This window comes from Juglans regia, chromosome 7 (assembly GCF_001411555.2).
Source record: "Juglans regia cultivar Chandler chromosome 7, Walnut 2.0, whole genome shotgun sequence".
In the NCBI taxonomy this organism is placed as follows: domain Eukaryota; kingdom Viridiplantae; phylum Streptophyta; class Magnoliopsida; order Fagales; family Juglandaceae; genus Juglans; species Juglans regia.
The window spans coordinates 6,956,162-6,970,289 of NC_049907.1; the positions used below are offsets into that span (position 1 = coordinate 6,956,162).

The 14,128-nt window shown below is 33.3% G+C and overlaps 3 protein-coding genes across 3 annotated transcripts; 1 reads left to right on the forward strand and 2 right to left on the reverse strand.

Annotated features, from left to right (window-relative positions):
* Nucleotides 1-389: 389 nt before the first annotated feature.
* On the reverse strand, nt 390-1,052 carry LOC118348864. Its single transcript, XM_035691391.1, has one exon. The coding sequence runs from the start codon at nt 1,050-1,052 to the stop codon at nt 390-392; it is 663 nt and encodes a 220-aa protein (XP_035547284.1).
* A 5,832-nt stretch (nt 1,053-6,884) lies between these two features.
* Nucleotides 6,885-12,289, forward strand: LOC109005716 (FT-interacting protein 7-like). Its single transcript, XM_018984761.2, has 2 exons — nt 6,885-7,113; nt 8,921-12,289. The coding sequence occupies exon 2, from the start codon at nt 8,999-9,001 to the stop codon at nt 12,029-12,031; it is 3,033 nt and encodes a 1,010-aa protein (XP_018840306.1). The 5' UTR covers nt 6,885-7,113; nt 8,921-8,998; the 3' UTR covers nt 12,032-12,289.
* Nucleotides 12,290-13,123: 834 nt separating this feature from the next.
* LOC109005714 (N-(5'-phosphoribosyl)anthranilate isomerase 1, chloroplastic-like) lies at nt 13,124-13,630 on the reverse strand. The gene is made up of 2 exons (XM_018984760.2): nt 13,382-13,630; nt 13,124-13,300 (listed from the first exon to the last, which is right to left on the reverse strand). Exons 1-2 carry the CDS (start codon nt 13,613-13,615, stop codon nt 13,124-13,126), a joined length of 411 nt encoding a protein of 136 aa, XP_018840305.2. The 5' UTR covers nt 13,616-13,630.
* Between the last annotated feature and the right edge of the window lie 498 nt (nt 13,631-14,128).

The following is a 14,128-nucleotide window of genomic DNA, read 5'->3' on the forward strand; positions in this document are numbered from 1 at the left end:
TGAAAGTTCATTAATTATGGACAACTCGACACGCAAGATTTTAAAAGCATTCTTATAAAAATAAATAAATCATATAAATGGGCTTGTTTTCAAAGACCTAGTTTGGATGTATTTTCCCATTTTCGTAATATTTTAATATTATTTATTTATTTATTTATTTTTATTACTACTTATTAATATTTAATATTTTATTATTAATATTTTATTAATATTCATAAAATACCTGAAAATTCCTCAAAAGTCACCCCATATGAGATCTAAACCACATTATCCTTTTTATTTTTTTTAATCAAATCACGTGATCTATTGTTTGTGCGCGCGGATGTTTCTCAATTCCTTTCGAATTTTTTTTTTTTGAAATAAACATCATCTTCATTGATATCAAAATGTCACTCAATACAATGACACTCCCTCTTTACAATTCTTTGAATGCTATCAGGTATGTCTTCTATCCACACTAATTCAGTTTGTGAATGTAAACTTTCCTTTGCTAAAGTATGTGCTGCTGCATTGTTAGATCTATGTGTGTATTGAACTGTCCAATTTGTCCTTCCTTTTAACAAATGTTTTATACCTTCAGTTAAGCTACCATAAACAGAAAAATCTTCACTTGCATTGTTGACTGCTTTGACAATCACTTGTGCATCTCCCTCAAAAATGACCTTTTCCAATCTGAGATCTCTACATATAACCATTGCCTTCCACAGAGCCTGAGCTTCGGCCACAACAGGATGGTCTACATTGTCCTTCTGACCTTCAACAGCAACTAGAGGCTTTCCATCTTCATCACGAATTAGTACCCCTAAACCCACCCTCCTTTGCTTCTTATCTACTGCTGCATCCCAATTTGCTTTGACAGAACCTGTCCTTGGCTTTTCCCACCTCAAGGTTCTGCTTTCTCCTTCCTCATTATTCCTCAGTGCTACCTTGTTCATCTGTAGAGCCTGCTTGTACTCTTTCAAGTCATTTTGTGCAATGCTGATAACTTGACTTGGGGACTTAAAGATATCTTCAAAGATACTCTCATTTCTTCTCACCCACAGACCCCTCATTACCACTGCAACCTCCTCTAACTCCAATTCACTCAGCTTTAGAGTAAGTTTTTCCCATAAAGCCAGCAAATCATGCTTTCGAATTTAATTCTTACACATGCCGTCCTTATTCGGAGAGGATGATGCTCGACACTTTAGCTAGAATATTATTTCACAAGTACTGGATGTTGCACATTGATACTTGTTCGCTTTCTAGATTACTTCTTTGTTCCAATAACATTGTTTAATCTCTCCTTCCTCCGTCTCCTCCTTCTTGCTTGCAGGACAATGAAGACAAGTTTATCGAAGTCTTTAGTCATTTATGAGCAACACATGCCACTCAATGAGTTCCTAAATGATATATAACAACTTTAATTCAAAAGGGCACATGGCTCCATGTGTAGTAAAGGTTGTGTGTGGTCCTCATAATTATCTTGTTTGTTTTTTGAGACTAATTGAGATGAAAGTTGAATAAAATATTATTAGAATATATTTTTTTAATATTATTTTTATTTTGAGATTTGAAAAAGTTAAATTGTTTATTATATTTTGTGTAAAAATTTTAAAAAAATTTTAATTATTAAATGAGATGAATTGAGATTAACTGTAAAAACAAACGAGTTTCCGACTTTAAATCTTTAAGACTTAACCATATACGCTCATACCTACTAACTGCGCGCGAGTCTTATGCAGCGATACAAAAATATTTTATGATTGCTCAACTTGTTCACTAGTTGAATTCGAAGTCTGATTTTGCTTACCAACCTGTCCGTATAACATTTTGGGGACACTCATCCAACCTATCTTTTTTTGTTCCAATGCTATATATTAATTTGGTGTCATGAATTCCATATTTTTCTTAGCTATCATTAATACAAACGGAAAAAAGAAGAAAAGAAGAGGAGGTGGTCCAAGATGGTCATATGCATGAGAAAGATGGGAGAGAGAGAAGATATAAAAATTTAAAAAAATTTATATGGGATTCCTTCTACATATATTTTTATATACTTTATTAATATAATTGATTATGTTAATTTTTTAATAAAAAATAATTATTTTAATCAATCATATTAATAAAATTTAAAAAAAATATATATCAGAAATCTAAAATTAAGCACCAAAGCTTCTTTTTTGTGGGCATGGGATCCACACATTGGAAAATCCAATATGCTTCTCAAATTCACTTATCAATTTGACCCCACCACCATCCCTCTCATTTGTTCCACCTCTCCGCTCTCCCTTGTCAAGGTCGAGGCGAAATCAGTCATTTGGCACTCCTTCTGTTCACTTTTTATCCTAGCTTTAAATTGCAGTATCAAGCATCGAGGTGGTGATAACGATGTGTCAACCGGTATGGACCCCACCTTAGTTTTGGGTACAGCAAAAATTCAATGAAAACTCAATAAAATCAAACCACCATATAAAAATAAAGGGTAGTGCGGTACCGTTGGGGCTGTGGTATTATTTAATATATATTTTATTTATATAATTTTTATATAATTTTTTTAATATTTTAAAATATTTTAAAAAAATAAAATAAAATAAAAATATTATTAAGAAAATATTTTTTTAATTCAAAAGTAAAAAATATATATTAAAAAATATTTTTTTAATCATGAAGTAAAATAAAAAATTATAAAAAAATATTTTTTTATAATTTTTTATTTTACTTCATGATTAAGAAAATATTTTTTAATAATATTATGATTTTTTTTTAAAATATTTAAAATAGTCATATTACAGCCCTCGTTGGGGGCTCCCGTTGAGCTTAACATGTACTTTTTTATGTGTAATTTTTTAATTTATTTTTTATATAGATTTTTTTTACACTTATAAATATTTTTAAAAAATAAAATAAATTTAAAATATCATTAAAAAACACTTCCTTAATCAGAAAGTAAAAAAAAATATATTAAAAAACACTTCCTTAATCAGAAAGTAAAAAAAAAATCATTAAAAAACACTTCCTTAATGAGAAAGTAAAAAAAAATTATTAAAAAACACTTCCTTAATCAGAAAGTAAAAAACAAATCATTAAAAAATACTTCCTTAATCAGAAAGTAAAAAAAAAAAAATATTTCCTTAATCAGAAAGTAAAATACAAATTATTAAATATTAATTTTTATTCTACTTCATAATTAAGAAAATATTTTTAAATAATATTATAATTTTTATTTTATTTTTTAAAATATTTAAAATTATTAAAAATATCTATATAAAAATAAATTTAAAAATATATATATAAAAAAATGCTACATGCCCCAGCGGGAGCTCCCAGCGGGAGCCCCCAGCGGGGCATGTAGCATTTTCCAAAAATAAAATTGAAAAAGGATAATGGACCAAAAATTCAAGTTATGCGAAAATCTATTCCAATAATTTATTCAAATTATTTTTTTTCTAGAAATTTTTATACATACCAATCATATATATATATATATAAAAGGAAGTTTATATATTAACGTAATTTAATGTGATTTATTAGAGTATTAATAATAGACTTAACAAAGTTAAATTTTGACTAAAGTTTAACTAAATTATATAAAAAGTAGTAGATTCAACAAAATTACAGTAATTTTAACTTTCAATATTTTCACCGGTCAAATTTATTGAGCCTAGCTACCGGCAAAAATAATATTTTGACATAAAAAAATTCTCATCTCACGTGCCATTACTTGTCATATGAAGCTCTGGTTGGTTTGTGCCCGTGGGTTGGTGTTTTTCTAGTATCTTATTCTTCTGTTCAGTTTCTTATTAATTTTCGTATGAAGCTCTGGTTAGAGATGGTTGATTTTTTTCATGAGCATTTTGTCATAAAAATTTTACTACAATCATAAACTTTAATACAACCATATATCAGTTGAAAAAATATAAACATTGTAGAAAAAAGATCGTTAGAAAATTTTATCCGTTGGAATAATATGAACCTTAGAAAATTAATATATAATTTTTTAATAACGAATTAATATTCAATTTACAATTAAAATTCAAATAAATAAAAAATTCCAAATCAATATTTTAATAGAATAATGATAGATTTGTTGAGTTTATTATTTGATGTTGTTGAAAAATAGTTAGTTAAATTTGTAAAAGTGAATTTTCTAGTCAAATTTTGGCCAAAGTTTATTAAGGCAATTACTAGTGCTCTAATTTGAAACTCTATCTCTTATAAAATAAATCTAAAATACTATATTAAACCATATTAACATGCAAATTCCTATGTATAAGATTAATGAGTAGATGTAACATTCTCTTTATTTTTAGTATTGAAATAAAATTATTAGATATCGTATTTATATGTAATCCAAGGGATACTTACAAAACATATGGATCTTCCATTGATATATGCTTATCAATGTTCTCAACTTGAAACCAGGAAAAAAAAAAAAGAGAGTTTTGTTTATGTGATTGCCTGAGCCTCATCTTATATCATAGATTTGTTTACAAGTTTCGTAAAAATAACCCAAAATCATTTCACTTGGACTACAATTTCTCGGTGGCGAAAAAAAAATCTTGGTGGCTCCGTTTTCAATCTTTTGAGTGGGGTTCATTATAGTCTATAATATAATTGTAATATATATTATAATATACTACAATATATTATCATTATATTATTATATACTATGTTATATAATATACCGGATTAAAATCAGTAAAACTAAAAATACCGATTTAAGAGTGTAACTAATGCAGTATCGGTTTTTCAAATCTCAAGATTAGTATATATAAATTTGATTTTAAAATATGTCTAAAATCGAAACGAACCGGACCAGCCAAAACCGTCTCTGATGTTACAAATATGGGATATATTTCATGTACTTAAATTTTCGTTTTTTATTTACTAAAAATATCTTCGAAAAGTATTAAGTTGCCGTTTTTATCCCCACTTAATATTTAATTTATAACGTATATACCTCAATTAAAACTTGACTGTTAATACAAAAATATAATATAATATAATTTTAATGATTATATTTTAAGAGGAAATTATTAATTAACTCCACTTTGGTGGTGTGTAACTTCACCTGATTTCATATTTAATGGTAAAAAAAACTTTATTATTTCCCACACGAAACTTTATGTCTCCAATTAGTGTGAAAGATGGATCAGAAATTAAAAAAAAAAAAAAAAAAAACCCCCTCTTTAGAAATAATTCTCAAGATTTTCGTTAGAGGGGTGTGAGTGTATTAACATTTTTAATAGTTTTTCTCCAGACTTGAAAACTTAGGTATTTTTATAATTTATTGCCCCTGATTAATATATATACATATTTAAAAGAGAAATGATATATATAGTTCTAAAGTGTACAATCTCCACATACTCTCTTTACAAAAATTAGATAAATCTATGATCTATATATATTTTTTAATAGTGCTCTAATTTTTTTCCAAATAGAGTATGTTGGGATTACATAATCTATAACTGTATATAACATTACTCTATTTAAAATTAAAGAATTATTTTTATATTAAATTATAGTAGACAAACTCGTGATCAATTGTAAAATAATTTTGTTATATATCAGTCACTATTTACCCCACAACTCCCACCAGACAATTGTTTTTTTTTTCATAAAGTATGTGATGTTTTTTATAGCGTGTAGAGTATGGAGTGTGGGATAATAGATAGTGATTGATGAGAAGAATTATTTATCATAAAAAAAAATATTTATTGCTGGATTCCGACCTAATTAGCACATGGCTCAGACATTAATAACTAAGTAAAAGACAGCCACTAGGCTAGCAACTTAACATGGATATATTTGGTTTGGGAAGCTTTTCACAAATTTTTTATAATTATTTTTCCATATATTCCAAATATAAACACCTTTTGATCTGTTCTAAAGAAATTCTCATGTCTCAAAACTTTATTTTACATCTCATCATCTGTCTCGATCCTTTATAATAAAAAGATAATAAATTATAATAATTTTTATATAAGCTAAAATAAACACATTTTAAACAATTTTTGTCCAAATAATTTGTTATTTCATCTCTCCACTCTCAACAAATACAATATAAATAATATATCATTAATTTATTTTTTTTAAAAAAATCAGACAACCTTTCGTTATCAATCTATGTCCTAATAATCGTGTTGTCTGAGCATAGGGGATAAGATTATCGTATCTCCAGCATCAAAAGAAGAGAAAAAAGGAAAACTTTAAAGCTGCGTTTGGAACTTCTTCCTCCAAACTAAAATTAAAGTGATTTAAATTTAGAGATGGATTGAGATGAGTTGAGATAATTTATAAATAATAAAATATAAATTAAATTATTTATTATATTTTATATAAAAATTTAAAAAAATTATTTTAAAATTTGAAAAAATTAAATTGTTTATTATATTTTATATAGAAATTTAAAAAAATTATAATGATGAAATGAGATGAATTAAAATGAGTTGAGATGACTTACGAATATAAACAAGATGTAAATTGAATTGATTTGAAAGGATAAAATATTAACTGCATTTAAAATATTTTATTTTAAATTAAATTGAATTGAATTGATTGGATAAAATATTATTTTTTAATATTATTATTATTTTAAAATTTAAAAAAATTATAATAATAAATTAAAATAAATTAAGATAAGTTTAATAACTAAACGAAACGGGACAAGTTGTAGAGATGTTACAGAAACTGTGGACTAATGGTAAGCCACGTCAGCGAGCTTGACTCATGCGGAGAGTCTTTGCGTTCTACCCAATACCGCAATACGTACATTCCCATTGGCCATTATCTTTTGAAGCATATGGCATGCCAACAGAAAAGTACAAAGGAGTAGGGACAAATAATCCACACGCGATTCTCAAGAGCCTCCTTAGTTTTACCCCTTTCCTTTCTTTGTTTATTCTCTCCCCCATTCAATAATATAAACCTGTTTTACTCGTTTTCTGGGACTCTCTCTCTCGCCTTTTGGAACCATCCCAGAACCAATCCTGGGCTTTCCATCTGCTTTTCTTCTTCTCCTTCGCTTATAAGTTTCTCAAAGTCTGTCTGTGAGCTCACCATCACGGGTTCTTTGTTTTTCTTCTTATTACTCGGCTTCTGATCTCAAGTACTCTGTGGCTCTGAAACAAGGTGCGTCGGATCTTATTCTTCTTTCTGAGTTTTGATTATTGTAGTATTTTGTTGTTGTATTTGGGTTTAATCAGCTGTAAATGATTTTTCCTGCGTGAGGGTGTTCTTGTGTGATGGTGTATGAGGTATTTAAAGCTTAATGGTTCTTTGACCCAGTGGGAAAATTTCAGAAATTTTGTTTTGGGGGATAACTATTTTTGCACAAGTTTACTTTAGAATCTGGCTTTTGAGTATTTCCCGAAACTTTTAAGAGTAACTGGGTGGAAAACTTGTCTGTTTTATCTCTTTGTTCTGGGAAAAAAGTTTATTTTTGCAGAAAATTATTTTCTCTAGTTTTCTAGAAATTTTTGGAGGATCGGATTAATTAGAAAGACTCGGATTTTTTTTCTTCTGTTTTTTGTTTTTTGTTTTTGTTTTTATGTTCTGTCCCGACTAAAAATCTGATAATTTCTTTTTGAAGATTCCGTATATTATGCCCTCTTTTACGGTCAATGGTCACTGAAACGGCTCGGGAATTTTCTGGTGTGATTCTTATTTCAAAAAGTCAAGGACTTTTCGCTATTTGTTCCTTCCTCTTTTCTTTACGTTTATCTGTTCTATTGTAATTCTTAGTTTCATTAGAAAGCTAAAAAGCGATGTAGCTTTTCTATGAGAATCTGCTGCTGAAAAGATGCATCAATTTTCTTTCCCTCTTTATCTTTTGTTTGGAAGCCAATGAAAATTTTGGGTTATTGTCCCATTTTTATTGATTCTTTCTTGCTTTTCGTAGGAGTTTCATGATATATCTATTATTGCTTTGCTTACTGAGATATATGAGATAATTAAAAAAAAACATGGTGTCTGATTTTTAATAAAAGATTAAAATATGATGACCTGAAACTTATTTCAATTAAACCAATTAACGGGGGCTGTGGTGCATAATTTAGTGATAGAAGTTAATATCCTTATCAAGGAGCCACGACTTACTATTATCTTTGTAGGAGTTATTATCTTTACTTCAAGCTCGATGCACTGTGTCATGGGTAGATAATTGGGGAATCAGTCAAAAGAGACTGCATGTTAGATTGATTAGATAATTGACTTTAGTGTTTTCCATCAGCCTAGGTTTTTAGCGTAAATGGTAATTTATCATGGTATTAGTCTTTCTATCTTCTTTCTATACCACAAGTTCAAGTTCGAAAGTTCTATGCATCTGATCCTGTTCATTAAGAGTAAATGTGGACCCATTTTTTTTTAGGGGGGGGGGAGGGGGTCTTTTAGATTGATTTAATGATTAAATTTACTTCTTCTCATCACCTTATGTTTTTTAGATAAGTATTAATTTATCAAAGGGGCTTCAGATAGTTTTGGAAGACCTAATGGCTTATGTCTAAACTAAAAATATGCTTGAGGAATGACAGACAGGATTAACCTGTTGACTCTAGATTGTCAAGAATGGAATCAATTGAGTAGAGTTGGATTACATTTTGATGGTTGCTGTGATTAAATATCTCCAAACTGATATTGTATTCTCTCTCTTTCTCTATAAAGCTAAGTGTCTTGCGCATTCTTGCTTCATATTAGGTAACATTGAAAGTGCAGGTTATTGTAAGATATTGACTTGAATTTGGGCATACAGATGCAAAAGTACAGCGGACTAGATCCAATATAAGTTGTTCTTTTTTGCATTTTTCTGTTTTGTGTGTTTCAACTTTCAACCAGTTTGAGTGTTTCAGTTTCTCAAGTCCATGTGTGAATTGTTTAATTATTCTTCTCTATTTTCTCGGTTAATATTCTTCAATGCTGACTATTTGTTCCTGCCTTTCAGGTGCCCTACTGACAAGTCCGGCAAGTAGCTTCTTATATAATTTTCACTTATCTCTTGCCAGTTCTAAACATACATATCATGAGTAATCTCAAACTAGGGGTTGAAGTTGTGAGTGCTCATGACCTTATGGCCAAAGATGGGCAGGGCTCATCTGATACTTTTGTGGAACTCCACTTTGATGGACAAAGATTCCGTACCGCTACTAAAGAAAAAGACCTGAATCCTGTTTGGAACGAACAGTTTTACTTCAATGTCTCTGACCCAAACATCCTATCTAACCTCACCCTTGATGCCTATATCTATAACCTTAATAAAGCCAACAACTCAAAATCCTTCCTTGGTAAGGTTCGTCTCACTGGGACATCATTTGTGCCATATTCTGATGCTGTTGTTTTGCACTACCCTCTTGAAAAACGTGGTTTTTTATCACGCGTAAAAGGGGAGCTTGGTCTGAAAGTCTTTGTCACCGATGATCCTTCTATAAAATCCTCAAACCCACTCCCTGCAATGGAATCCTCTCTGCCTACAGGATCAGATTCAATCCAAAGTCAAGAACCAGTAGAACAGGTTCAAAAATTTCTCCCAAGCTTTTTCACTAATGAAAAGTCCCGGTCAAGACAAACATTCCACCACCTTCCTAACGCCAGTCCTGCAAAACCACTGCAGCATAACATTCCCTCGATGGCAACCCAGTCAACTGTAAACTATGGGATGCAAGAGATGAAATCTGAACCACAGGCCCCAAAAGTTTTTCAGATGTACTCGGGTTCATCATCGCAATCAGCTGATTATACAGTTAGAGAGACGAGTCCTTACCTTGGAGGGGGACGAATTGTTCATGGTCGAGTGATACCTGGAGACAGGCCAGTTAGCACATATGATCTCGTTGAACAGATGCGGTACCTTTTTGTACGTGTTGTGAAAGCTCGTGATCTTCCTTCAAAAGATGTGACTGGTAGCCTTGACCCTTATGTTGAAGTAAAAGTTGGGAACTTCAAAGGAATTACAAAGTACTTTGAGAAAAAACAAAACCCTGAGTGGAATGAGGTGTTTGCCTTTGCAAAGGACAATATACAGTCAACTTTTCTGGAAGTTGTAGTAAAGGATAAGGATACACTAAAAGATGACTTTGTTGGGCTTATGCGGTTTGATCTCCGTGAAGTGCCTACACGGGTTCCACCTGATAGTCCTTTGGCTCCAGAATGGTATAGGCTTGAAGACAAGAAAGGGGAGAGGGTGAAAGGAGAGCTAATGCTTGCTGTCTGGTATGGCACACAAGCTGATGAGGCTTTTCCTGATGCTTGGCACTCGGATACATATACTCCCAATGATAGCGCTTCAACTATCTCCTCACATACCCGCTCAAAAGTTTACCATTCACCCAGATTATGGTATGTCCGTCTTAATATAATTGAGGCACAAGACTTGGTTGCATCTGACAAGTCTCGTTTTCCAGATGCATATGTTAAGGTCCAGATTGGTAACCAGCAGACAAAGACAAAACCAATTCAAGTGCGAAGTCTTAATGCAGTCTGGAAGGAGGAGTTCTTGCTTGTTGCTTCTGAGCCTTTTGAAGAACTTCTGGTCCTTTCAGTTGAAGATCGAGTTAGTCCCACCAAAGAGGAGACCATTGGGAAGGTTGTTATACCTTTAAGTATAGTTGAGAGGCGTGCTGATGATCGAATCATCCGAAGCCGGTGGTTCAACATTGAGAAGTCTGTGTCAGCTGCCATGGATGCGGATCAGGGAAAGAAAGACAAGTTCTCTAGTAAACTACATCTCAGTGTATGTCTCGATGGAGGTTACCATGTGCTTGATGAGCCTGCTCACTACAGTAGTGACCTCCGTCCTACAGCAAAGCAGCTCTGGAAGCCTTCAATTGGTGTCTTGGAACTCGGCATTCTGAATGCTGATGGGCTCCACCCAATCAAAACAAGGGGAGAGAAAGGTACAGCAGACACGTATTGTGTAGCAAAGTATGGTCACAAATGGGTTCGAACTCGAACAATAATGAACAGCTTGAGTCCAAAGTACAATGAACAGTACACTTGGGAGGTTTACGATCCAGCTACGGTTATTACAGTTGGGGTTTTCGATGACAGCCACGTTGGTGGTTCAAATGATAAAAGAGACTTAAAAGTTGGCAAAGTTCGCATTCGAATTTCTACTCTTGAGACTGGCCGAGTTTACACCCACTCTTATCCATTGCTAGTCCTGCATCCTTCCGGTGTCAAAAAAATGGGTGAATTACATCTGGCAATACGGTTCTCGTGCACGTCACTGATGAACATGATGATGATATACTCTCGACCTGTTCTGCCGAAGATGCACTACATAAGGCCTCTGAGTGTGATGCAGCAGGACTTGTTGCGCTACCAGGCTGTAAGCATAGTGGCAGCAAGGCTTGGTCGAGCAGAACCCCCGCTTAGGAGGGAGGTAGTTGAGTACATGTCTGATGCAAACTTTCATCTTTGGAGCATGAGGCGTAGCAAGGCAAACTTTTTCCGGGTGATGTCGGTTTTCTCAGGATTACTGGCGGTTGGAAAGTGGTTTGGGGATGTATGCATGTGGAAGAACCCCATAACAGCAGTACTAGTACATGTTCTCTTTGTCATGCTCGTGTGTTTTCCAGAGCTGATTCTACCAACAGTTTTTCTATACTTGGTCGTTATAGGATTTTGGAATTTGAGGTTCCGCCCAAAAACTCCTCCTCATATGAATACAAGAATCTCTTATGCAGATTCAGTACACCCTGATGAGCTTGATGAAGAATTTGATACATTTCCAACACAACGGGCTCCTGACATAGTTCGAGTAAGATATGATCGGTTAAGGATTGTGGCTGGGAAAATTCAGAATGTTGTGGGGGACGTGGCTTCCCAGCTAGAGCGAGTCCAGGCACTCCTAAGCTGGCGGGATACTCGTGCCACCATTATATTTGTGATCTTCTGTTTTGTTTCTGCCATTGTATTGTATGTGACACCTTTCCAGGTGATTGTTCTTCTGGCCGGGTTTTACTTCATGAGACACCCCAGGTTTCGGCGTAGGATCCCGGGAGCACCACTTAATTTCTTCCGCCGGCTGCCAGCCAGGACAGATATCATGTTGTAGGCTCGATATTGTATCAAAATATTCTCCTTTCAGCGCGTAAGTGTTTTGGATGTGTTTTGCAGTGATTGTAAATGTTTTGTCCATCTCTAGTTTCTGTTGCTTATGTTTTCCTGTCATGTAAGTTGATACAAATGAATGCAAAGCTATAATATCCATTGTAGTTTTGTATAAACTACTGTTAGTTTATTTCTGAGTTTGAATAAATTCTTGGTCTGAATGTCTTTTTAGATTAATTCCTAGAGGTTGGCCAAGTTGTAAGAGCGTTGGTTTTGGGGTATGCTTAAGTCTTAAGGTTATACTATTTGGGCGCAAACAATTTCTATGGATCATTGTTTTCGTTGGTTTTTAAGTTGATAAATCACATGATCATCCATGTGATATAGGTGCATTACTTGGGTCTAACTGGACAAAATACATGTTGCGTTGTCTCCAAATTTTCTCGGAAAAAAAAAAAATTGTCTTTCTTGATCTTCTTCCGAACTACAAAGGGGCGTTAGTTGTCGTGCTACTAGTTTGGGGACCTTGACTGGAACACTGTAAATTTCAGACACATCGTGGCAATACTTTGATGGCTTCTCGAAAATAAAATAACTGAATATTTAGCAGATATGGGGTAAAATGTCTGAATGAGAGGATTAACTTGGTTCTTATTCAATGAAAACTTTACCACCACTTTCAGGCATTTGTCACAATCAAGCAAACCAAACCAGGTTTATATTAAATTCATTTTGCCTATTTTAACTTGCTGAGAAGTAGACATGAAGGAAGGATCTCTTTGGCTGGCAGGTGATAGTAACTATTTTGATTTAAGAAGAAGATTTATATGATTATACACCCTGGACAACCTTTTGTCTCTAATCAGGTTAACTCTGAGGACTGCATACCATTTATGCAAAAGGTGTCCCAATTTTCAAGTTCTCAAAACATGTATGTCTTTTGGTCCGTTACAGAATAGTATCAAAAAACATGATTTATGGAGAAAATGGTTGCGTGATGTGATTCAGTTGTCTACACCTATGCCACAAGATGATAACCAGCGCCTATCTATTAGTGCACAAGCAAACATATGAAACATAATAATCAAATTACCAGCTAAAGAGAGAATATTTTGTCTTTTTCTCTATCCACAAGAATCCAATCAATTAGAGAGCATTCTTCATCAGAAATTTGGTTTAGAAAGTTTCCATCTTCATTTGCATGAAGAACATATATTAGTCGCTTCTCTTGCAATATAACCGGAAAATCCTCTCGAGAACCATTTCCATGAAGCTGCATCACCTCAAATCAATGCCATACTAACCATCTCGTTATACTCTATGAAAGGTAATGAGGATTAGGCAAAATATGTACCTGCACAAGTTCAAGGTTCGATGCATGATCAGAAGCTCTTAAAATCGTGTCTACATCATCATCCACAAATACTCCAACAGGCTCTGCCCCATATTCCCTTGCAACTTTTGAAATTTCCTTCGCTTCCGAAAGTGAAACAGAAAGTTTTGAATTGGGCCAAATAATCATCCCAATAAAATCAGCACCAGCTTCTGCAGCCATTGCAGCATCTTTTGCTGATGTAATCCCGCACATTTTAACCAAAGGCCTAGTCTTTTCAGGTTCCTGATCAGGACTGAAGGAGACTTTTTCTGACTGGGAAAACTTGCGAGTAAATTTATTCTGCTTAGATGACTTGATTCTTGAAAAGAGTAGTATTCGCCCTTTTATTCCTGCAAGTACAGTGGAGAAATAAGCCAGCGATCCATCTGGTTAAGAAGATAGGAATATGGCTTATTTTTTCCAGGACTAACTTGGGGCCCTATGCCTAAAGTTCATCCATGGGTCCATAAGAGGCTCCATTTTTAAGGCAGGGTAAAAGGGAGATGGAGGCCGAGGAAGAAAGAAAGAGAGAAAGAAAAGGACGTCTGTTCTTCCAACCAAGGAATGCCTTCGACCTATGCAGCACGTAGAACAACCTGAAGGATGAAACTACTTCCTTCGGCCAAGAACAATGGCTTGGGCTCCACGTAAAACTATCACCTGAAATTTCAATGAAACATGGAGAAGAACTCAAGTAACCGAACCATTCGTCTCAATTCACGTCTT